This window comes from Ixodes scapularis, unplaced genomic scaffold (assembly GCF_016920785.2).
Source record: "Ixodes scapularis isolate PalLabHiFi unplaced genomic scaffold, ASM1692078v2 PGA_scaffold1__304_contigs__length_218370807, whole genome shotgun sequence".
NCBI lineage: Eukaryota > Metazoa > Arthropoda > Arachnida > Ixodida > Ixodidae > Ixodes > Ixodes scapularis.
Genome location: NW_024609846.1, coordinates 4,286,123 through 4,311,556, shown reverse-complemented (window position 1 = coordinate 4,311,556; position 25,434 = coordinate 4,286,123). Strand labels below are relative to the sequence as shown.

Sequence of the window (25,434 nt, the reverse complement as noted above, 5' to 3'; positions counted from 1 at the left end):
GGCCGAAGCACACCTCCATACTCCTGCAGCAAGACTGCACCCAGGTCACAGTCGCTTGCATCTGTCTGCAGAACGAACGGCTGGCTCAAGTGTGGGAGCTGTAAACAAGCGTTGTCAGATACGACTTTTGAAAGGGCTGCGAATGCGCACTGTTGTTGCTCGGCCCAACACCACCTGACGCCTTTTTTTTAGAAAGTGATTGAGGGGTTGGGATATTTGAGAACAGTGTGGAATGAAATCGCGGTAAAACGCAATCATTCCGAGGTATCTTTGTAGGCTCTTTACGTCATCTGGGCTTGTGTATTCTGTTAGCGCGCGCAACTTCTCTTCGTTGGGGCGGAGCGTGCCGTTATCCACAACGAAACCAAGTAGGTTAATTTTGGGCGCGGCCAGCTGAACTTTTCCGGGTGAATCGTGAGCCCAGCATTACGCATTCGCTCAAGTACGATGCGAAGGTGTTTTACAAGCTCCTCAATAGTTCTCGAGAAAACAACCACGTCATTCATGTACGCCGCGAAAAATTCGTAGGTCGAGATCCCGAGTACAGCATCCATTAGGCGTTGAAAACTGGCTGGAGAGTTAGACAATCCAATCGCCAGACGGTTGGAACTCAAACAACACTCTGTGGCAGATGAAAGCAGTTTTTGGAACGTCTGATGGGTGAATCTAGATCTGGAGAAAACCCGCGACTGCAATCCATTGTTGTAAACACGATCGCGCTGCCGACGGCGTACATCACGGAGGAAATGCTAAAGAAATGATAGCTGTCGCGTACGGACACATCGTTAAGCCGCCTGTAATCCACACAGAGTCTGGCTGTTCCGTCTTTTTTCGGAGCGAGAACGGAGGACGCTCAGGGGCTCTTCGACTCACGTATTGAACCGGTGGCGGTTCAGTACGTGAGTTGGGCCATCGCGCTCGTCCGGTGGCGCCGACCGGACCTTCTACGCCGGTCCGCCCAGCAGAACCTTCCTCCCCCTGACACCCACAACGACGACACCGTTATAGGCATGCCAGACAAAGTCTGGGGGGGGGGGGGGGGGGGGGGGGGGCGAGGGGGTGGAGGGGGAGGGGGAGTGTGGGCACCCCGACTGCTCCCCAGCCCGGTTGCCCAACTACATGGCACAGGGGGGAAATTTTCTCGCGTGGCGGCGACGTCACGCTAGCCAAGCGCACTTCGCACGGGCCGCCTAGATAAGGCTATAGATAAGGCTTATGAGAGGCGGCGCACAGGCAGTCGGTGGCTTGACTCAAGCGCCGCAAATTCTCGTCGATAACTATGTTAGTATTATATTCGTCCTTGTCCCATTATATGTAGTTTCTTTTTGTTAAAACTTCTGGCTCCGTCGTATTCCTCCAGGTCAGGTCGGGCCGAAGGACTTATTGGGGCAAGGTGGCACTGAAGGATAACCAAAAACAAATTGTGGTGGTCCGGAAGGAACAGAGTCTTTTCAAGGTTGACCTCGTCATAGGTAAATGAGTTCAATCTGTTCAATCGAATGACTGTATCCTCATGAGCTGCTCTTAGATTAGTATTTTTTGTTGTCTTCGCAGAAACAGTGCAACATTAGGGACACCAGAACAAGGTGCCTGTTCAGCAAGTCTTCACTAACATGTCGACAGTCCTGTCACAAAAGATCCAGGACTCCAGAAAAGCTCTTAGGCGGCTGGGTTTCGAGAATTTTTAATCTTCATCAGCCCAAGTACCTTTGCTCTACAAGCACTCTCAACTGCAAAATAAAAGTAAGAAAGACTAACATCTGACTTTGTTTCTTCTGAATCTGTATGGCAATGGTACTGTTTGCAAGTGGTACCACTAGCAACTGGTTTCACAAATGGTACACTTGCAAGCGGTTTAATTGAACAGGTACCACTTGCTAATGGTGCCACTTGCTAGTGGTAACTGTTCTATAAACCTCTTGCAAGTGGTACCACTTTCAAAAAGTTCTAGGTAGCCCTCACGTTTGTTCGCCGTGGCTCGCAGCATGGTTTTTTGTTGCTTGAGATACTGTCGTGCCGGCTGAAATGTCACCCCAGATATTTGTATGCGCTGTTCCATTCAATCTCCTGGCCCTGGATGGTGACCCTCTGTGTCAGTTCGGTTGGAGTATGCGTTGGTTCCCGTACATCGAGCGGCTCCACATCCATCCTGAAAACTCAAGACTCACTGGAATGGAAGGCCAGCCCCAACCTGGTTCGCTCTTTTCCACAGATGTCGAGTAGTTCCTGAAGGTTCTCAAGGGACCCTGCCATAAGCACTATGTCGTCTGCATAGAATAAAGCAGAAATCCTCTGTACCACTTATCTTCCTTCCTCACCGCAGTTCATGTAGAAAGTTGCTCCATAGTTTTTCAGCGCTCTTTCAATCCGGCCAATATGCAACATTCACAATAGTGGAGAGAGTGGCATCTCTACCTAAGACCTCGTGTCCTCTGAATCGGATCGGTGCATTTATCACCTCACTGTACCACAACACTAATGTCTTTGTATAGTTCTTGCAGTATGTCCCTCCACTCCACCGGTATTCCAGGCTTTTGAAGACTGATCCATAACGGTTTATGGTCAACCGAGCCGTAAGCCTTCGAGATGTCCAAGAAGCCCAGGTACAACAGCCTTCGCTTTTGATTAGCGATTTTCATGCCATGTGTGATTACGAGCATGTTGTCCTCTAGACTGCTTCGTTTCCTGAATCCATTTTTGAGCGCCCCTAGTATTCCTTCGTGCTCCGTTTAATATCGTAGTCGTTCCCTTAGCACATACATGAAAAGCCGGTAGAGCATCTGGGAGCCGAGTGTGAAAGACGAGGCAGAGGGCATGTGACAGGCGGTCGGCGGAGAAGACACGAGCTGGCGCGAGGCAGTGCGTACTAAGCGAGGCTGGAGCTGGGCAGGAACGACGGAGCCGGGCTACCTCGCCTGGCCCATGGCGAGCCCCGGAGCGGTCCACCAGCGAGGTCCGAAGTCCGGACCGGTGAAAACGGCAAGTCCTGGCCATCTGGCCTAGGCCGCGACGATCCCGGGGTGGTTCCGCAGCGAGACTCGGGCAGTGATAGCCCGGGGCAGCCAGCTTACGCAGCGCTGGCGTGGGAAGGGCGATCCGAAGGCCTGGACACGGACTCCGACTGAGCTCTGATCGGCGGGCGACAACAAGGGTCGGCGTGCTTGGACTGCCGGCTCTCGACGACGGGCAACCGGGAGGTACAGTAAACTCATTCGCTATGTTCTCGTTGTGTTATGTCACTCCCTGGGTGGCGAGCGAAACGCATACCGATCGGGCGGCGATTATTAGTACAGAGATTTCCATAAAGAAGCCCACAAGCACCGAGGCCATAGTTCCGGGACCTCCCCCAGTCCGCTGGTGCCTCTCTGTTGTCATCACACAGGATAGCGCCTCTCTAAGTCGTTCTCTGGATTTCCTTCTCATTTTCTTGAACAGGCTTGCTGAGATATCGTCCAACCCGTTTCAGTGTGACTGTCTGTGGGTTGCGAGGCTCAGCTCAGCTCACCCTGCAATATTATGCGACGCTGTGTGACGTTTGCCATACTGTCCTTCTGTGGGTAACTTCGGCTTTAGGCATCTAGTTGTCCGAAGATTTCCGTCATTGCTACAGCAACGTACTTGATACATTAACTCCTGTCCAGTGAGGGCTCCTCTATTTGTGGAATCCTTTATTGTTGTTGGGGTGGGTTCCGGCCACCACACCTCACCTCTGATATCTTGCCAGAACTTTCATGGAGCATGTCTATCGTTGCGTAGCAGGTCCTCCAGCAGTTGTCTGTACGCAGTTTTCACCTTTCCCTGTACGACCGCCGAGAACGGAACCTTTTTTTCTTTGTATTCCTCCCATACCTTAAAAATCGATTCCGTTTGCGCCCTCATCTTAAGTGCTTCCCGTGCGTTTTGCATGTCTGTCTTCTCCGGTTTTTTGCCTCTGCCACTTCGCACTCTCACATCCTTTTTCTCCGTCAACCATGGTGCAGGCGATTACTCCTTTTTTCCTTCATTTTTGTAATCTGCCTAAGCATCCAATTCACAACATCTATACAGACTGGATAGGTTCCCCTTCAGCTCCATTTTTAAACTCGTTTATCACTGTTTCGATTTCCTTATTGGTAAGGTCTTTAAGTGGTTTGCGCATCGGAGATTGTCTCACTGTTCTATACACTCTTCCCTCTGCCTCTCCCACTTGCCTGAGCTTGTCTCCACAAAGACCACACTTCACCTCTTGTGTTCGGGCGTTCCCACGTGAACTTATAATTTGCGGGTGGTGCCACCTCATTCCTCAGCTGGATGTCTATCACTCCCAATTGGATCAGATGCTCCTCTTCCATTGCAGCATACAGCTCCTCCCAAGTGGCTGCTTGCCTCCCTCCTTGCATATTAAGGAAGGCCAAAGTTTGTTGCCGGAGCTTGTCCCCCGCGTGTTCTTTTAGTTGACCCCAAATGATAACAGTACTGTTGTGTAAGGCCTCCAACCTTGGCTGACGTTTCCCGCCGAATCTTTACCCAGAGTGCATTAATGTTCGTGAGTCTTGATTCCCTGTGATTGCCGTCAACTCTCTCGGTCGGATCCTTGCCTATTTCCGTATCCCGAGCCCTTGCCTCGTCGCCTTGAGCCCGTTCATGTTGCGGTGTCCATACCGGGGGGGGGGGGGGGGGGGGGGGCGGGCGCCAGTGCTGGGCGCAGTAGGCTCGCAACCTCGGATACTGAAACCTGGGGCGGCAATTGCATCGGGTAAACCGGTAGCGGCACATGAGAGTGGGGTACCCTAAATAGCATTCCAACAAAGAGTATGTGGGTAAAATTGTTTCCGTTTTTGATTGTTCAGGGACCACAAGTCTCATGTCTAGGGTTCTTGGATTTTTGGGGCCCCATTGCCGACTAGCAAACCAAGCTCTGTCGCGGGAGGTTGCTGTGGTAGTCCCGAAATCGTTGTATAACTTTCACGAATGGTGCATGTTGCTATCTCTGTTCCTGGTACAATAGCCGTGGTTCGAGGAGCGAGTAAAGAACGGGAGGCCGTCCAGCAGAAACCGTTCCTGTTTTTTCTACTTTCAGTTTGTGCGCATGATCTTGCCTTTTGTCTCTTTGCGGTGCTGTCTGCTCTCTCGTGTCTAGGACGTTTCTTTTCCGTCATATGCCTAAAAAGCGGCAAGTCACAGCTGCTAATTTGGCCGTCACCACTCGCACACCTTGTTTTTGGTGGTGTAGGCCGTTCTTCTCCATTGCGTCTTCTTCTTTTAGGCCTCGACTGAGATCAAGAAACCTTTCCCTCATGTCTTTACACAGCATTTTTTCAGAATGGCGTTTCACAGCATTGGCAAAGCTTGAATGCTTTTACCTTTTCCCTTGACCTCCGGGACTGAGCATATTACCAGTGCTTTCCTGCGGTCTGACCATTTCCATCTCAGACGTTCCGGAATCACATCAGGCTGATCACCTTGTAGAATGTCATTCACACTGACATGTAATATATACAAACGGGGAACTTCTCTCGGCTTTTTCTCGTATGCGTCAATTAGATGAGTTACGTCTTCTGTCGTTTCCTTTCTATTAAGTATGACTTCCCTACTGCGGTAGCCCACAACCTGATCAAGGATTGATCGGGCTAATCGCGCGACGTTACAGTCTCCGGCCAGAATTACTACCCGTTGCACCCCCCAAGGTGGTCGGATCTGTTAAGCCTTGTTCCCCTGCTGAACTTGATGGTCACTTGGTGGTTCGATGTTGGTCGTGGTGTCCCCTGTTAATATGATTCCGAATGACTCTGCTCCGCAAGGTTCTTGGCATCTTACGTCATCACACATCAGCTCGCGTTCATGCTGAGTGAGGGCTAGATCTCCTCTGAGGTGTGTCTCATTAGGCGTGGTCACACTTTCTGTCTCTGTCAACCGGAACCTACTGGACTCCCTGGACTTCTGCCTTGTGTCGTCACTGAGATTTTGATATTTTGCCTTCCCTCCATCGGGTTTGCTATTTTCTCCATGTTTAACCGCGGTTCTGCGGGGAATTCTCCATTGTTAGGGCTCGCTGATACTTTTGTTTCAAGATCTTCCAGGCGTTACACCAATTCTGTTTCTCGGTTCTGACGTGTTTTGATTACGCTGCTTTCTTTTACTTCACCTGTTGTAATTGCTTCCTATAGCCGCTTGATCCTCTCGGTCATCCTGGCTTTCAATTCTTCCACACTCCTGCTGTGGACATGCCCGTCTTCTCAAGTATCTTGCATTGTCTGCAGATGAAGTCTCCCTCCTCAGCTTCTTGAATGGTGTTAAAATCACTCTGCGATATATAGGCCCAACGCTCGCATCTATGACAACCGACGAAGGGACCTTCTTTCGTCTCGAGTTTGTGTTCTTTCCTTTTAGGCATCGTGATAGCGATCGAGGCAATCCAGCGTCACTCGGGGAGGGGCAAAGGACAAGTGACAAACGGCCCGGCTCGCTCTAGTTTAGCCAAGCTAGCACTTCCGTACAATGTCCAAGGCATTGCTAAGCCTACTTGCTTCCCAGCCCATCGATATTCGGGTGTCGGTGTCCTTTCCCGTGTCGTATGTTCCGACGGTTGCACCGCTAGATGTTCAATCACAATAGCTTACAAACTTCTACCTTCTAGCACGCTTGAAATTCCCGCGACTTAATGTCCTCCGTGGCTTCCGTTGCGGCCACTGTTGACGTCACCTCGTCGTCGTTGTTATTGCAAATTCTTGAAGTAGTTGAAAACGTTTGCCAACTGGTGAACCCGCTCAAGCCAAACTAGAAGTGTATTCCCAATGGAAGCTCTCAAAGTTCCGGAGTCACAATAGCGTGTTTTAGAATACCGTACGGAAACGCTTTGCGCGCACCAAAAAAATACCGTCATCATCATGCATAAAATTCAAAGCGCAACTTGGGCTCAGCGCATGCAATGTCAAATACTCTTTTTTTTTTTTTTTGCGTACACAAACCTTTGAAGTGCATTATTCTAAAACACCCTAATGCTTAGACTTTTTGTCGCAGCTCGAAATACTGTTGACAGCACTAAATAGCAGGTCACGTGAGAGCGTGCACCTTCTAAGCTATTTTTTCTCTTTAAAATGACTTGATGCGTCTTTATCTTTTTATTTTATTATGTTCCTATCAGATGCTCTTTTTTGTGCAGCAAAGCCGGGTGCATAAATAGCAGCCTGAGTTTAATAATCATCATTCATCCCAACCTGTCAATACAGCTATGAACTCTCGAGCCTAATAGTAAGGTTACGGGAATAAAGAAAAGCAACATGAACGGCAAGAAGGGCGAGGACCAGACAAAACATTTTTCCATTACCAGCAGGCTCTGATTTGTCAAGTTTAATGGTAGCCTCTTCAAATAAAATATCAAACAACTATTTTTCTTCCAGTGCAACGACCTTTTTGAAGATTAAGAAATGAGGAAGCGTGTGAATAAAAAAATAAGACAAGTTAGACGTGAAAGGAATTGTATTGCCGTGGCAAGGGTTGGCAATTCATAATCACAGTTCGACGAAGAAAACAAGGTGCCGATATATAGACGCGGCACCCGGGACAAGATTATGAAGACGCGCTCGAGCGTTTCCTTCCGATGTCGTTTGCCGTCTTTCAATCGAAAAAAAGAATGGGAAGCGAGCGCTGACCAGGAGCTTCAAAGAAGAGGATAGATAAATATGTGTTTATGGTTTACTGTTTTTATTTTTAATGTGTTGGTCGTCTTTACTCCGCGCCCAACCTCTCGGCTGTATGAAGAGATTGAATAGTGTTGTCTTTTCGTGGTTTGCGGCACATACAAAACGTGAATGACATCAGGTGAACCTCTGTAAATGATGTCGTGGTCAAAAACATATGCTACGAATGTATAGAAACGTGTTCCAAGTAGTGACGTAATCAAATGTTGTGCGCAAAGTTAAAGATTGACATTATACGGTATTAAGCAAAAAGCTAATATTTATTTATGTAGAGGCAGTGCTGATTTATGTTCTTTTTGTTGACTCACTGAAACGAGTGTTTCTATCAGCAATACAGCAGTGATAACCTCGTTCATTTTGTGACTTAAATATCGCTACGACTGTAGAGGGCGTACTAAATGAACACTAGCGCCCTCTGGTTTGGTTTGTATGCCAATAAAAGGCAAGGTCTATAAAGCGAAATGGCTTTCGCCATAGAGTGTACCAGAAGGAACGAGTGGGACGAGCTACACGCTCCGCTCATGCTTTCAGTGGCACCTCAAAATGTGGAAGGCGATCAGGTGGACCCAAGCCACTTCGATCGCAGCGCCACCTTCGTAGAGTGTGCTAGAAAGGACTGAGTGAGGCGACCGAAGCGTTTTTTCGGCCTTGCCGCTTGTGGAACGATCTTGGCGTTGGAACGCAACGCGTTTTTCATAAAAGCCGGCTAATCCGAACCGCTTCGCTCGTAGTGCCCGAGAGGGCGCTACGAGCGAAGTGGCTTAGATTAGTCGGTTTTTTCTACATGCGGAGGTACCTAAATAGCACTCCGGTCGCCCCACTCGGTCCTTCTAGTGCACTGTAGCTTTCATGTTACCTTCTACATGGCGTGTTTCCTCTCTCCTGACGCCCCATTGCCGCCTCGCTCACGTGGCCCCAGTCTCGGGCGGCTAGGTTTCGAACACTACAAGAACTATCGGTGTAAGATATCATATGGCGTCACTAATCGATTAAGCATTTGGACCTCGAAATTATTGACTGCTATAAACGTTTGCTTCTAGTATAATGGCGAAAATCTGCGTGCTAAATGATATGTGAAACTAATTTACTCAAAAACCGTATTGTTTTTTTTTTTTGTTGTTTTTTTTCTTTTATGTGTAAATGCCTTTAAACGCAACAAATGTTAAAAGAAACTTTATTTTGTAATGCACTGTCTCTTCGATTAGATTGTACTAGCGAGGTGATAAATATCTGTTGAGAAAACTTTCAGAGGAACATAGAAGTCATTTTATTTCCTTCTTAGGCTCAAATTTCTGCCCGCCATTCGCGGAAATATTACCATTTTACTGGATAAAAGCAGATGTGTAACTCTAGTTTTCATGTTGCGAAAATTCGAGCAAATACCAGTATAATAAAAGGAGCCCACATGGGACCTTCAGCTTATTGCTTTCGAACTGAAAGTCTTTTATCTGGCCAATAGTTCGCTTTCTTTCCACTCGCTGTGGGTTATCCTTTTCTCCGTTGCAGTCGAAGACTCGATTCCCACCTTTCTTTCTGTGTCTTAAATGCGCCGGTATTAAATTCTCAGCATCATGTAGCTCGGGCAATTTCGGAGAAAGGTCCCGCTCTCGCGTTATCGTAAAGCCTGTCAGAAATATTGTCTTTTTCTTTCACACAAATATAAAAGCAAAATTTAAAACAAAACACGCGAGCCGCGCTTGTCCTAAACTCACTCCATTAGAACGAACTTTATAGACTCCTTTTGTCGCGAGCCCTCGACAGGGGAGAGTGCATTGTTCGGGGCTCTTTTGAAATGTAAACTAAAGATTCCGTCATTATGCCAGTGCTTCATTAAAGAGCCTTCGTATAATGTAGGCTTGGTTTTTGCCGAACAATGAACTAGCCGAGGAAAATACGGGACTCAAGTAACCTCTAGGAGACCCGACATCGGTATTATAAAAATTATTTTTTCCAGTACCGCAGTCAGATGACGCAACCTCAACCGTAGGGACCGTTATTTTACGCCCCCGTCCGCAAGTCCGTGTCTACGACCTCTGCCAGAAGCAGCGACTACTTCAAAAACTATTAACGGCCGTCCGCATAAAAAGTAACGAGTGTCTCGTGCTCAATCTTCAAGGGCAATGTGACAATAAGCGAAGGGCGCGCTCTTTCCATTAAGCGGCATGAACGACCCTCCTGGTTTCCTGAAGCGGGCCGGTTTCTTGAAGCGACGATTTCGCTCCTCTGGATAGGAACTCGAATAGCCTGCCCCATCATTTCTTTGTTTCGGACACCTCATGTGTTGTGCACGGAATATTGAAATACCGTTCAAGAAGTCTTGGCTCAGTGAACTCACGGACAAATGCCCAGTAATGTTAAGTCTGCACATTCGAAATTGTGTGAGCGCGTGGTATCCTCCGTCACCTTCTTTCTACTACCTTTGACGCGCTCCAAGTGAGCGTGCCTGGTGACAGTTGAGAAAGAAGCCGCCCTCGTGCCCGGCCCGGACGGCACGTGCGTTCGGGTCTGGTGCCTGTTTCGTGCCTGTCGAGCCTTCAACCAGGCAAGCCAGCCACCACTAACCCGCTCTAAGCCCCGTTACTTAACGTTTGTCTTTAATGTAAATATACTTTTCTTATTCCTTTCCAAGACTCGGCCTTCATATCTTACAGTTGTGTGGGCTAGAAGTTCCTTGCCGGAAAATAAATCCACGCTTACACTGCTAGTTTATCATACCAAGAGTCTGCAGATACTGTCTGATTCATGTATCACAGTCCTGCCATACTGGTCTTGCAAAAAACTGTCTTGAGACATCTTCGAAACATTCATATGCGTTAAGAAAACTGATTGAAACATGCTTTAGTCGTGTTCACAGATAATTCTGTCATCATGTCTGGAGTGAACGCCTTGTCTTTGTTGTTATACGTGAGCGGTGTGGATCAATACCACCTGAACGCAAAGCCTGCGCGTTTCCACCTCTAAACGTCATCACTAGTAGATCCCCTCAGCGCCCCCTAGCTAGCCCGGATGAGCACCATCGTCTGCTACATCGTCTGCGACATCGGCGGTGTTCCAAAATTTACTCGATCTTACTCCAGGGTAAGGGTTTTGTGTCTTAGCGTCTAAAAAGCTACCCGCGTCCAGCGCTTTTCTATCTGTGTTGTCACGTGACACGACCCGACGGAGTAACTCGGATCCATTTGAGTAAGATTCGTAACACAGCCACAGTCTGCTCCATCGCCTGCTTCAGTGGTTTGTGTAGCATATAATGAAACCGATGCTCACGCCGAACGTCTGTTGCTATAGCATGCGATGAAGTTACACGTTCACGTGGAGCGTCAAATGCAGGAGTGACAATGCCTTAAAGCTGTGCTAAGGGCTCCAAAGGCCTTCGCTGGACGCTGGACGCTGCCACATGACGCCAATTTTGAGGGCGCTGTTTATACTCCAATCATTCTTAAGCAGACAATGCAGCCAACGCCACAAGTACGAGAGCTCGAGGTCGCTGTTTTGAAATGTTCTTACGCAGGACAAGCGCGTGAGCTAAAATTGCACGTCTGAAAGCCAGGAGCGCGTCCTAGCTCGCGCTCCTGGCCGAGGGAGTGCTCGCATGCACGTCGCAAATAAAGTGGAAGCTCGCTATCAGTTCGCGCTCAGCAGACGCGCACACAGCTGTGGCCGCCAGTGAATGCGACGGAGGCCGTGTTCCACAATTTACTCGATCTTACTCCAGGGTAAGGGTTTTGTACCTTGGCCTTCCGAAACCTACCCGCGTCCAGCTTTTTTCAATCTGAGTTGTCATGTTACACGACCCGTCGGAGTAACTCGGATCCATTTGGGTAAGATTCGGAACACAGCCGTAGTAAGGACGCGGCCCCTACTCTCGTCAAGCTTCAGCCTGTTTGCCGCTTGGGGCAGGTCGGGCATCTACTAACGATGACGTCATGCGCAGGCCTTGTTTTCTAGCTGGTATTGTGTGGATGCAGCTTATGGCGAATTCGGGTGGTCAATCGCCGGCGAGCTCACGCCGGCGGCACAGGCAACGAAAACCGCGCCAGCGGCGCACCACGTGACCCTCTCCACCCGAACACAAAGCGCCTGCAACTGGCGTTTTCGTCTGCCTGGGTCGCGCGTGAACTTCGTTAACTTCTTCCACGATTATTTTATGATACAATAGGCACGCTCTAGGCATCAGCAACATATATTCGGACTCTGAGATGTGGGTAAACAAATTGTAATATATTTTGTTTAGATTCTCGAGGAACTGTTGCCATCTTACAAGGATCCTAGAAGGCTCACCAGCGTCGCCATTTTATATTCCATTTTCTTGTTATTACTTTTTTGCTGGAATCCTCAGCATTTTGATTTGACCCAGCCCTCTAAAATAGTAATGCGCGTTCAAGTGTCGAGCTGCAGCACTATCAATGCATTTTTTACAGCGGTGTAATAACACGCTGTGTCCCATAGGAAACTGATCTTGCGGAAGCTTCCTTTAAAATATTTTATCTTTATCTCCGTTGTTTTTGCTGTCTTTCTCGGACCACAGAGGGGTGTCTGTCTCAATGGCTTCGTTTTCTACTCGAACCCGCTATCGGCGACCATTGTTTCGTTTGGTTCCCTTTCCCGATTCGGATATGACGATACCGGATACAGTCTGGCAGACAAGCTGCCCGACCTCTTGGAGCTCGGGCAAAAATTGTGCGGGTAAATTGCCAGCACACGCCTGAGAACTGCCACCCGAACGGCGCGCACTCGCCAGCCTTTGACCACGCGAACGCCCTTGGCGGAGATATGGCAAAATATTTTGCCGGGAAATGACCACGCGAATTCGCCGTTAAAGGGCCGTTGACAAGCCCAACAATTTTTTTTGTTTTTTCATGCTAGGCGTTGAAATGGCATGTCAGGACATTACAAAAAAATTGTTTCACTATAGAGTAGCGTAGTTTTTTTATAAAAAAATAGAAATACGAGGCCCAATTCAAAGTTTTCGCCAGTGCACTGTGACGTACCAGTGTACCGCAAGGTGTCGGGGCGATCAGAAGGGAGGCATCGACCTACGTCACTAAAAGTGGGTTCGCAGGAAGTCACGTGAGTTTCACTCCTCGTGCTCTCCGCGACCGCGCCTAAGACTTTTTTTCTGCTCTTCGTACGAGCGATTGTAGAAAACAAAGTTTCAGTTCCAGTAGCTCTTTATCGCTGCACCGTTGGTTAGTTTGCATGCTGTAAAAGTTGAGGACGAAGAGTCAGTGGATCGACGTGATGGAGGTCAATGATGAAAGCGTTGCGAGTACAGGCCAGTTACGAGTGCATGCCGTCAGTCCGATGATATAGAGCTATACTGGGCACAAAAGAAGCTATTAGGTTTTGAAGAAAAAAATTAGAACGCTCGCAGAAATTAATATTGCTAGCGTACGACACGCCCAATCGCATTGCTGAAGGTTCGGACACCGAGGTCGTCGAATCATCGTATACTCTCCAGGCTGAGGATGCCTGCCGTCTCTCGGAAATGCATGCAGTGTGATCTCTTCTTCAGTTGCTGAAATACCGGGACCGTCCCTCACACAGCACCTTCTAGGCATTGTAGTTGATCACGTCAATTCACTGACTCCTCTTCTTCTACCAATTTACAGCATCATTAAGCGATGAAAGGCAAATAAAAGAAACCTTGTCTGCTTAGATCGCTCGTGGAGGTGCGGAGAATAACAAAAATATTTTTAAAAATATTACACGCCCTCGCGGTAAGCACGAGGAGGGATACAACTCACGTGACTTCTGGCGATGCCTCCCTTCTGACCGCCCCGACACCTTGCGGTACACTGTTACGTCACAGTGCACTGGCGTGAACTTTGAATTGGGCCTCGTATTTCTATTTTTTATAAAAAAACTACGCACCTCTATAGTGAAAATTTTTTATTGGTACTGTCCTGGCATGCCATTTCAACGCCTAGCATGATTTTTTTTTTTTTTTTTTTGGCGTGTCAGAGACTTTTTAGGGGATGGCAATCATCTATACTCCGTTTCACCTTATGTTGTACCGCAGACAAGGCTAGAAGCGCGAGCTCATAGCGTTGGGAGCTATTCTTAACGCATGAGAGCTTGTGCCGCCAAGATGTGCCCTAGAGCAAGGAGCTTGCGCTTGTAGCCTTTCCTGCGGTACATCATAAGGTGAAACAGAGTATAAAACCCTGCAGTGTATGGGCTGCTCGATCTTAGTTGTACACAAAAAGTACACAAACAAGTATAAATCTTTACACGCTTCCAAAGCATATCCTTTGAAAAAAACATGCAAGCTGTTGAATGACAATATTAATCGCTGGAGAAGCGGAACAAAGGGGTCAAAGAACAAACACAAATCTCCGAAAAGAGCTAAGTGTATGCGATTTGTGTTTCTCCTTCGTCCCCTTTGTTCCCCTTCTCCAGGCATTATTATTGTCATTCTTGTCCAGCTCGCTTGCACCTTTTGCATCAATTGCAATATCATCATAGGCCGTTGAAGAGCACTTGAACTGGAAGTTATTTTGAGAGAATTAGAGAGATACTGTATTTTGACAAATTGCAAAACTTGTTTTTGAAGCATGCATGCTTAGGACGTCGAACAGAAAGCTATGAAATGTAGCTTCTCTGCATCTGGCACGCTTGCCCTCGTACTTTATGGTTAAAAGAGTGTAATAAAGCAACAAGCTGCGTCTACATAAAATAAATATGTGCTTTCTTTTTTGCTACACGATGAATATCAGTGAGCTGTATAATAAACTGGTTAAGTAGTGAAGGGCGCGCACTAAACGAAAAAGGCTCCTCAAATCTATCAGTTGATGCTAGAAATTTGGATTCTATGTAGATAATAAAGCACGGATGGCGTGCGCCAGAATATGATCTAGTAAAATCTCAGCCAAATAATGCGATAGTTTTAGGCTTGACGCATTTATCAAAAACTTTAAATCTTTCTATTAATTTTTTCTTTAATTTTGCTATGTTGGAACGCTTTTTTAACCATTATTAGAGAATCGCTAAGCGTTTCATGTGAGCGCCATGCAAAAATATATGGTATTTTTTATTTGCCTAATGGCGATTTAATTGGGAAAGCTTTTAAACGCCGCCAGATAACCGTGATCATCTGACATAAAAAAACATAAAAGTGTTTTTCTTATGTCCCAATGAAGGTCAGGGTGAACCACACGAACACATTTTCGTTTTGTATTGTTTTGGTTTTGTTTACTACGGGCCATTGACAAGCATCAAACTTTACATCATATGTTTGCACCCGATCAATCACTTTCCACCAGATTATACTGGGGGCTGGCTCTCTGTGGCGGATAATTCAAACATATAGTAGCGTGTGTACCCACAGAACTTGAGTGCATGATGAAGATGTGTACAAATACTCGTTTTTCGGAAAGCCACTAAACGTTGTTTCCAAGTATACGTCTTATTTAGAACCTTCCAGTTGCAAAGGAAAGACAGGGGAACCAACGAATACATTGTGTTTCGTGTCTGTGTGTATACCGCCTGAGGTTATTCTGCCACAACGGGCGACTCGTCTGCCAGCTGTAGCTTAGCAATTGAGTCAGTGGAGTACAACCGCTAGCCTGGGATCTTGAACGTGGTGTATCGCGCTGCAGTGACACACGCCCGCACGCTGGTACAATGCTAATCCAGATCGAAACGGGCAGGAGTGGGGATTGAACACAGGCATAGCCTCTCTATACTCATAAAGGCTGGCCGTTCGACAACGAAGCCTTAAAGCGCGCGGTCGCAGGCTTGGAGCGCGAGAACCTGGCAGCGCAGAGCATCGAAGAGCCATTTCTCGACTAACCTGGGCGACAGCGCACAGCGTATGCAGAAGCGAGGACCCAAAACACACTTGTTCGCTCAGGAGAAGTGTGTTTCGGCGCCTCGCCGCAGCGGGGCGCAAGTCACGTGGCTCTATTCTGATCCGCTGTCTGTCGCTACACCTTTCCTATTTCAGCGGCCACTTCTTGTGGCGATCAGCCAGGCTTTGTCAGTATATTGACCTTCGTCCGGAAGTGCTCTTTTTAGCCTCGACCGCAAGGAGCAAAAGAGAACAATAACCTCGAACCCAGACGCTCACGGCGAGGAGGGGCTGCGTCGGTCTGCGCCGCTGCTTCCCGCCGCGGGCTTCTTCGCTGCCTTCTTCTGTGCCGTTTCGCCGGCATCGGTCCTGTTTACCGCGGTATGTGAGTATAGTGCCCTAATGTGAGAGCCGTTTGTCCATACGCCACTTTGCCGCTGTTGGTTTCCATCTAGCCGAGCCAGAAAAAAGAAACGAGTTGACCGCACCGCGAGTGACGAAGAAAAAGCAAACTTGGCGACGGTCTGTAGGATCGCTTTGGTGGCTCTGGTGTTGCGTGTCTTCAACGTCCCTGTGAGAAGATTCCCCTGCCCTTCGAAGTTATTAAAAGCACCACGAGTGGCACGAAACATTTGGAATCATCGTCTAAATCACAAATAAGCAGGCCTTCACGAGCAACGACGATGCCGAGCAGGCGCTCGCCACCGTTGTGTCGTCAGATGTTCTACAACGCCGAGGTATTTTCATTTATCATTTGGAATGGCTTCAAGAGTGGGAAATTAATCTATTTCGCGGGTTGTTAACGCCGAGGCGAGTGCCCTCCGTTGCAGTGCCGTTGTCGCGAAAAGTGCAGAAAAAACCGGTTGGCGATGATGGCGGTGCTCTTTGATCGCTTTGATCCTGCGCCGTCGGGTTCATGGAGTCCGGAGTAAACATACGTACGTGCGTCTGCTGGATCGGTGTTTTGGACTGCCTCAAAACTCTTTCTCATACGCATTTTCCTTGTGAAGCTTAGTAGCTCATTACACCTCGTCGTCGACTGCGCTCATTTGACTACGACGGACGAGTCTGCGTGATGTGAATTTCACTGCCTAAGATCTTTGGTGTGCTGTAACGAGGGCTAATACAATATCACCGCGAACTTCTGAACAAACGAGTTGAAGTTTCGTCTGTTATTATAACTGATCGCCTGTCACAATATTAATCAATAGCGTTCCTAGACTCCGCCCCCACAGGCACCCTGCTTCGTTGCCCGATAGTAAGTGTCTCCTGGTACCTCGTAGAATTCCAGCTCTCACTTCAAGTAAGTACCATCTTTTAGAACTGGCAATTAATTGTTTCGAACCCAGACGCTCGCAGCGTGTGTTTGTGTGTGTGTGTGTGGGGGGGGGGGGTGATAGACCGCGACCTTTCCCAGTACTAGCACGTTGCCGGCGTCGGTCTTCGGACAGCCTGCCGCATCCAGCTCCCCAAAGCAACGCCGCCAACGCAGCCTCCCCCCCCCCCCTCCCCCCCTCCTGCCTGTCAGTTCATTCCGCGTGGTGGCGCGAGCGTAGATAAACATGGCGGCGCCCTGGAATTGGCGTGGACACTGGTCTATAGGAGGCTATGAACCAGGATTCCTGGGTTCTGCAGCCCGAGCTTTCCTTCCACGTGCTACGAGCTGGTGTTCGCTAGCCCATAATTCGGTTTCCGAACTCCCAAAAACAAACGACAGCAGGCTTATGCTTACAGCGCTGCATTCTGAACGCTTGTGAATGGTACAAATGGTATGTATGAATTCAAGGAGGGGAAACAAAAAACAAAATATATAATTCCATTATTTCTGTTCACCATATGTTTAGCATATTAACGAAGCGACCGCTATGTGAGGAGGGAACTATTTATATAACTGTTCGCACTGTACTTTTTTACCGTTTCAAAAAAAAACATTTAAATTGCTTCCTTGTTTTGTCATCAATTTTATTACTAGGCCTTTTCAAGGTACACTACAGAAAGCTATACTGGACGAAATAGTTACAAATGCCTACCCTGCTCTGCGCCAGATTGACTTTCTTTTACAAGGTTATTTAGGAAGTGCAAAAATTAAATTTCGCAACTTGTTTAGCTCCTTCATTTGCGTATCTGTTATTTTTCTTTTTCTTTTTTCAACGACACGCGCCGAAGCGTGTCGTAACTCTTAAGAAAATATAAATACTCAGGATATGATTGAGGCACCCCGCTTGTTTTTGTTGCTCCGTCATAATACATTGGTCCATATCTCCTTGCTTGATCGATTACCCAACGGAATTCTCCGTCTTGTGCTCCCCCAGAACCTCGACCGCAAAGCGGAATATTCCTCATAGCGTGAACCGACGTACGCGTCATTACCCTCCGTGCTGCGGAAAAACTAAACGTAAATAAAAACAACTCTTGGTGTCGACAGCGTCCCGAGAGCACTAAATCTAAAGCCCCTCTATCCTGGGAAAAGTGGCGCCATTCATTGTTGTGGAAATGCTCGAGGCACGTGCCGCGCGCCACTTCTGGGAAGAATGCTCTTCCCAAGGGCTGCACGTTGCACGTGCCTCGTGCACGCACCTTGCGCTACTTTTAAAACATGAAGGGGTTTTAACTAAATCAAGCCTCAGTCACGTGCGGCAAGTACCCAAGTGAATTCGCGGTAATGTTATCATATTATAGACGAGGGTGCCTTCATGTGCACTTTGCTTTGGGTGATGACATCTGGACATTTTGTTTCGAACGCTTATTTTTATTTTTTGTTTTGAAGCGCGTCAAAGAGCGTGTCCCTGCACGCGCTCGTGGCGCTGACTGTGCTACGACATTTTGTTTCCCGTGATTTCTTTCTATTTTACCCGCGAGCGCGTGCTGTCGGCATCGGGTACTACACAGAAAAAGACGACGACGACACTCCAGGCAGGACGATCGAATTTGTCGAGCTGCTACTTATCCGCGATTTGCGCAGGCTGCAAAGGCTAGAACAGAAAGGCGATTACTGCGAAGGCGATTAGTACGTTGGCACTGACGGACGAAGTTAGTTTGCGCCACCTGAACCTGGACAAGTCTTTTCGGACGGATCGAGAAGTCGGGGTCTGTTAGGCCTAGAGCCAGACAAGTCTGGCGTCGGCAGAGCTGGACGGACTCGACGTTGCAGCTGGTGTCAGCTGCGGAAAAGACGGAGGCCCTACGCAAGCAAGCAACGGATCCCAATGGGGGTCCATCGAAGCTTCTGGAAGCGAAGATCCCCGAGCAACGAGCGAAAGCCACCTTCAAGCCCGGCTAAATGGTACGAGGCCCACGTACGTTAAGTCTGCTCGACGGCGGGTCGCGATTAGCGAAGCGGGGGAGGGGCTTCACAAACGAATTCGAAGACCGAGTGCCGAGAGTATCGACACCATAACGTCGGAAGTACCGGAGGACAGCACCGAGAACTCCATGGAAGTCAACGAGACAGAGGGCGGTTCAAGAGGGGAATCCAAGAGCTATGAAGGTCCTGATTACGAGGGTGAGCCATGGCAAGAAGTGTATTACCGAAAGCGCAAGGCAAGGAAAGAAACGATGGACGTCGACACGCTTGCTACGACAAGCGCGAAGAAGCTAACGAATCAAGAGGAACGCTATGTGGTCGTCTTCAGGGCCCAAGAACGATACGACCTCACGAGTATTCCTGCTAGCACACTTCAAAGAAACTTCTGCACCGCACTGAACATCAAGCAGGCACAGTGCACAAGGGAAGAACTGCCGACATACAGGACGTCAAAAGTCACCAATACAATTTCGGCCATAGTTCGGGACCGCCTGCAGGCACAAACCTTGCTGAATATTAGAAGCCTCAAGGCGTCAGACAAGGCAGTGACAGTGATCGCCCACGAAATACCCCCGGAGGACACATGTAGTGGGGTGGCACACGGAGTAGACCCGAAGGAGACTGCGGGCGAACTGCACGAGGCACTCCACTGCAGGACACAAGAAATTCTCTACGCCAGGCCACTGGGCAGCAGAGGGCTGGCACTGGTCACATTCCAGGGAAAACGTCCACCGAGGACGATACTGTACCATGGCTTCATCACTAAGGTGACTCTGTACAAGCCCACTACAGTGGTTTGTCGTCGGTGTCAAGGCCTGGGTCACAAGGAAATGGTGTGCACTAGGAAACCAAGGTGCACCGAGTGCGGCTGCATTATTCAAGACGGCCACGTTTGCCAGCGCAAGTAATGCGTAAACTGCCGATCGCTCACGCATCTAGCGACGGACAACAAATGCCCGGCGAAAATTCGGCAGACAAGATGTTGCAGCAGAAGACCAGAAAGGGCGGGCCGTCAAGTAGGCAAGCAGCCACGGCGACGGGGCAGAGGACGGAGGTAGAACCGCCCCACGTGACCATAGACGAATTTCCACCGCTAGAAGCAAGAAGTAGTGCACTCAAGAGAAATTCACCAGCGCGCAAGAGTAGAAGCAGGAGCGCCGCAGCTGGTAGCACCAGGAATGGCAGGAAGGCGTCGCGAATTGCGTCACGTAACGAAAAGCCAACCATCACGTTGCGCGGAAGGTCACCGTCAGCTCGACGGGTTCGCAACAATGACAAAAGCTATGCCGAAGCCGCGAAGAAACCGAAAGGCTACTACGCCGATGATGACGACGAGGTCAAGGCATGGCAAACAGAGCTCCGAGCCATCGAAGCAAGAAATCAAGCGGACGCCGACAAATGCAGGCGCCTCGAGACTGAACTACTGCAACTTCGACAGAAGATCGAGGAAGAAAGCAGGCGTCGCGAGGCACGAAAAAGCACCATTTTAGGTCACATCAAGACAGCAATAGAGGCCAGGAAGACACAACAAGAGCAGCAAAGAAAACAGCGTGAGCAGCAGGCAGGCAGCCCAGCTTCTCGGGGAAGAGATCCAATTCGCGAGGAGAGGACCGAAGGGACGGCGACTGCAAGCAGCTTAACACCGCAGCAACCTACGGGATGACAAGTGGCATTACAGCGAATGCAAGCCCAGGTACAAGCACAGATGCAGACCCAGATGCAACAGATACAACAGCAAATGCTGCAAATGCAACAGATGCTGACGTCCCAGCAGGCTCTACCGACCAGCTGCCCTACGCCACAAGATAGCCAACAATGATGCAAGCAAGGAAGCGCTAAGAATCCTACAATGGAATTGTCGCGGTCTCGCAAGCAGAAGGGCAGAGCTCGTCCAACGACTCAAGAATGAAACTTTTGACATTTTTTTATTGCAAGAAACGAAGTCGGATCAGATCACATTACCAGGATTCAAACAATATTACATGCCATCTATCACGCACACCTACAGGAAGGAAAAGAAAATCCAGGCACAAGCGGCTGTTTTTGTGCAGGCGAAGCTACCACACATCACCATCGACACATCCCAGTGGTGTACGGAACTCCAAGAAGTTGTGGCGCTACGCGTAGCACTGCAATCCACGAGCAAGAGGCTCACGGTGGCCTCGGCGTACAACAGGCCGCACACTACGAAGGACTTTTCTTGGATCAGGCACCTACGCAAAGAATATTCTGATGACTTCATGGTCCTGGGAGGCGATCTCAATACCCACGTAGAACACTGGGCGATAGGCGACAAGGCAAGGGGGGCCGCAGACCTGCGCGACATCACAGAGCAGGCGGATATGGCCCTAATAAACGACTTCAGCAGAGCAACGAGGTATGCAACGGGAGCAGGGCACAGAGACTCCATCATCGACGTCACGATAGCGCCTGCAAGCACCGCACGGAAGTTACAGTGGTCCATATTAGACGACGCCTGGGGAAGCGACCATTTCCCCATTGTCATGGAGCTGGACATCGGAGCCAAGAGCAGCCCAGGCAAAAAACAGACCAAAACGATCATCTGGGATGACTTTCGGAAGAACATCGAAGACCAGGGAGAAGACTTTGAGTTCCAACACGTCGCAACCCTCCTGACGACAGCGGCCAGGATAGCCGTTGACGAGCGCCAAGTGGACGAGGACACTCCAACGCCAGGTACGCATCTTCTCTCATTATGGGACAGAAGAGCGGCAGCACTCACAACCTACAGAAAGAAGAAGCTGAGAAAGCATCTCATAAAAGTGAACAAGCTCACCAAAGAGGCAAGCCAGTACGCAAGCCAGCTTGGCTTCGACAGATGGATAGAATATTGTGAGACCTTTGATAGACTCACAAACATGGGAGACGTATGGCGGACTTTCAACTCTATGTACGGTAAAAAGAAGGGAGTCAGTCCCGTTCCCGTGATAGCCCTAATGTCAAACGAGAAGATGGAGGGCATCCTCAAGCAGCTCGGGGAAGTGTTTTTCCCTCAACCAACCAAAAGGCCCGACACGAGCACCTACTGGAGGAAGCATACCAGACCGTCCAGGCAATCCGAAGATCAGCCTTTCACGGAATGGGAGATGGATGCAGCAATCAAGCAATGCCGATCAAAGAGTACACCTGGACCTGATGGGATCACCGCCCCCATGCTTAAGAACGCTCCGGAGTCAGCCAGGCGAGCAATGTTGCAATGGTTCAACCAAATCTGGGACACTGGCGATTTCCCGGAAGAATGGAGGATATCCGTGGTGACGCCGATTCCGAAAGCTGGGAAACCCGCGACAGATCCGGCGAACGTACGGCCGATCTCCCTCACCTCTATCATGGGAAAGCTCATGGAGAGAATGGTCCTGGCCAGAATCCAGCACAACATACGCCACAAAGGAATACTCCACCCCACGCAGACTGGGTTTCGGGCTAACCTAAGTACCCACGACAGCCTGCTTATGATCTACAACGATGTTAACGATCGGCCGCGAAGCGATGGAAGTCTGAGAGTAATCGTATCAATTGACATCAAGAAAGCGTTTGACAGCGTCCCCCACGAATCTGTCGTCGGCAAGATGGAAGAGCAGGGGCTCACTGGCAAACAATTGGATTTTGTGAAGTCTTTCCTTGCGAACCGCAAGTACAGAATAAAGGCAGGTTACGGAAAGGAAGCGCGAGAAGGCCCGACTAGCGAAAACAACATCGGCGTGCCGCAAGGAGCAGTTCTCTCGCCAACGCTTTTTAACATAGTTATGGCACCACTGCTCTGGCGGCTCTACAAGATCGAGAAGCTGAAAGCGACGGCGTATGCAGACGACGTCACTATATGACGCATGAAGGTACGCCAGAGCAACAGGAGGCAGCACTGCAAGAAGGACTAAATAAAATCGGCGACTTTTTGAAAGAAGTAGGGATGAGACCATCCCCAGAAAAGACTAAATACACCGTGTTCGGGGCCGGTAACGTCCAAAGAAACCTGCAGCTCACCTTCGCCGGGGACCCAATCGTTCGAGAAGAGAGCATCAAGCTTTTAGGGGTCACCTTCGGAAACTCACCCAGCATCACTGACAAGTGGATGGCCGAGATGAGAAAGAAGTGGAAGCAAGGCCTCAACCTGGTCAGAAGAATCTCCCATCGACTTGGAGGAGCCGGAGAAGCAACGGCAAGGAAATTAGTAATGGCCACACTGGTCTCGAAAATCACATATGCGGCGCGATTTTATTCATTACGGTCGTGTCACAAGAACCAGTTCCGAGCTATGCTCAATGACGCACGAAGAGCCATCTTGGGGCTACCAAGAAGTACAAAAACGGAGAGGATGAGGCAACTCATCTTTTTGCCAAAAATTGAGGACCTACTGGTGCAGCAGACAGTGACGCACACGGCGCGTGTGCATCACACAGAGGAAGGCCGAGCAGTGGCAAGCTACATAGGCATCAAGCTCCCGGAGACCCTAGACCCCCTCCCCCCAAGCAAGGCACCGTGGGATGTGATTAGCGTCACGCAAGGTGCGAAACCCCTTCCAAGAAATATGGACCCGGAGCGACACAAAGCCCGCAGGAAAAGGTACGCCCAACAGCACAAGAAGGAGGTCAAGGAGCTGTTGGCAAGCCAGCACAACACAGTGGTGTACGTCGATGGAGAAACAAAAGCGAAGGAGTATGCCGCAGGAGCAGTCTTCTACAGAGGCGAGGGGGCAACTCCCTTTGAAATTGCCACTAGCTGCGGACTGGGCACGGAGGTCACATCAGACACGGTAGAAGAAGCGGCTCTTCTGTTCACGTTGGGAGTATACGGGCACCTCCCCGGCAAGACGAGAAACCTCATTATCTATACGGACTCCCAGGAGGCGGTACGAAACATGTACAAGCTCAAAGCAACTGCAAGCCCGACGGTACACGCCTTCTTCGACACGGCGCTCAGCCTATACCGGGAGCACGGCACAAGAATCAGTGTACGATGGGTCCCGGGACACCAGGAGATCTCAGGAAACGACATGGCTCACGCAGCGGCACAGTGCGGGATGAGAAGAATTCCTCAGTTGCCATCCCAACAGGCGTCCAACTGCGAAGAGTCAGTCGAACAGCCAGAAAATACGACATGCTACGACCCCGTCGAAGAGCTGCGTAGATGTCGCAAGATGCGAAAGATTCAGCTAGCGGAAAAGTGGCAACCCGAGGACTACAAGCTTCCGGCGAAAACCTTCAAGCGAAAGGAAACGGTTCAACTTCGGCGCATCCGTACCGAAGGCGCGGTCACGCCAAGGCTCAAGTACCACATCAACCTCTCGCAATTGCGACGGACGCAGCCGTACGCGGTCCCTCCGGACCCGCGATGTCAGAGATGCAAGGATCCAGAAGCCATTCCCAGGCTCGACCATCTCCTATGGGAATGCCAAGCTCTAGCCTTGTGCAGAGTGGAAGCCATCGAGACGCTACCCGAGGAAGAAAGACCCAAGAGACTCGTGGATTGGACGCACCCACAGGGCGAAGCCCAACGCCGGACGAGGATCCTCCAGTCGCTTCTGGACTTCGTAGCCAAGTCAGATCTTGGGGACTCCATATGAAAACACCCCTAACCCATCGCACAGTCATCCCTCATCACCCATAATCACGCAAGAACGAGGCTGCCAGATCCGAGGATCACCGCGGCGCGGATAATCTTTCTATTCGTAGTTCTTGGTTTCCAATAAACGTTTTCTACCTACCTACGGGTACTACAAACGATGGCATAACCCTAAACGGAAGGACATTGAGGCACTCTAATATAAACTATATAACCTGAAGGAAACATTTAGAGCGCGCTTAAAAGTGTTAGTACATCCAAATGCAATGTGCCAAAAATTCTGACAAAGCATTTTGCACCGAGGAGTAAGTTGAGTGCCACATACATTCTGCGATCGGGAACGACGAGTCAAAATGAAGACAACCGGGATTATACTTTGTTTCAACTTACGTTAGACGCCACCGACGCTATGAGGCAATGGGACCAATTAACCAGCGGAAAAAGCTCAAGTCACTGGGTCATGATGGTGAGTTTTTTTATGCTTTTTGATTGGTAACATCAGCTCGTAGCGTTTGCAGCGTTTGGACTTAAGATGAAACAAAGCGTAGTCAGAACGGCGCTTTCAAGGATTGTAATTCACGGCCATTCAGCATTTTGTTTATTTGTTTCACTGGTCGGTTTATTAGCAGAAATTATTGATTTGCGATCGTAGGTGTTGTCAGCCCATTTATCTTCTATGTGCGTCACTTAAAAGAACATTACAATGGAAAAAGGAAAATATGTCACGCGTATATTAAACAAAAAAAACGTTTACACAGAAATCACAATTAATTTTTTCTTTTACTATATTTACGCCCCTAGAGGCAATTTAGGTGCAGAAGGGGGAGGTCGCAGCCCGCTAAGCCCCGCCCAGTGCTTACAAGGTGCTTACATCTCATTGGCTGGAGAGGTCCCGTATGGAAATCTTATATCTATGGCATATCTTGCCATATCAAACATTATATGATCATGTACGGCCTATGTACCGCCTTACCTGGAGTATATACAGCCTTATCTGGCGTATATGCAGCTTTATCTGGCGTATATACAGCCTTATCTGGCGTATATACAGCCTTATCTGGAATATATACAGCCTTATTTGA

The 25,434-nt window shown here is 49.1% G+C and overlaps 1 protein-coding gene across 1 annotated transcript; it reads left to right on the top strand.

The window, feature by feature from the left end:
* Positions 1-19,679: 19,679 nt before the first annotated feature.
* On the top strand, positions 19,680-20,591 carry LOC121836000 (unconventional myosin-VI-like). The gene is made up of 2 exons (XM_042290601.1): positions 19,680-20,333; positions 20,451-20,591. The coding sequence occupies exons 1-2, from the start codon at positions 19,680-19,682 to the stop codon at positions 20,589-20,591; spliced, it is 795 nt and encodes a 264-aa protein (XP_042146535.1).
* The last annotated feature ends 4,843 nt before the right edge of the window (positions 20,592-25,434 follow it).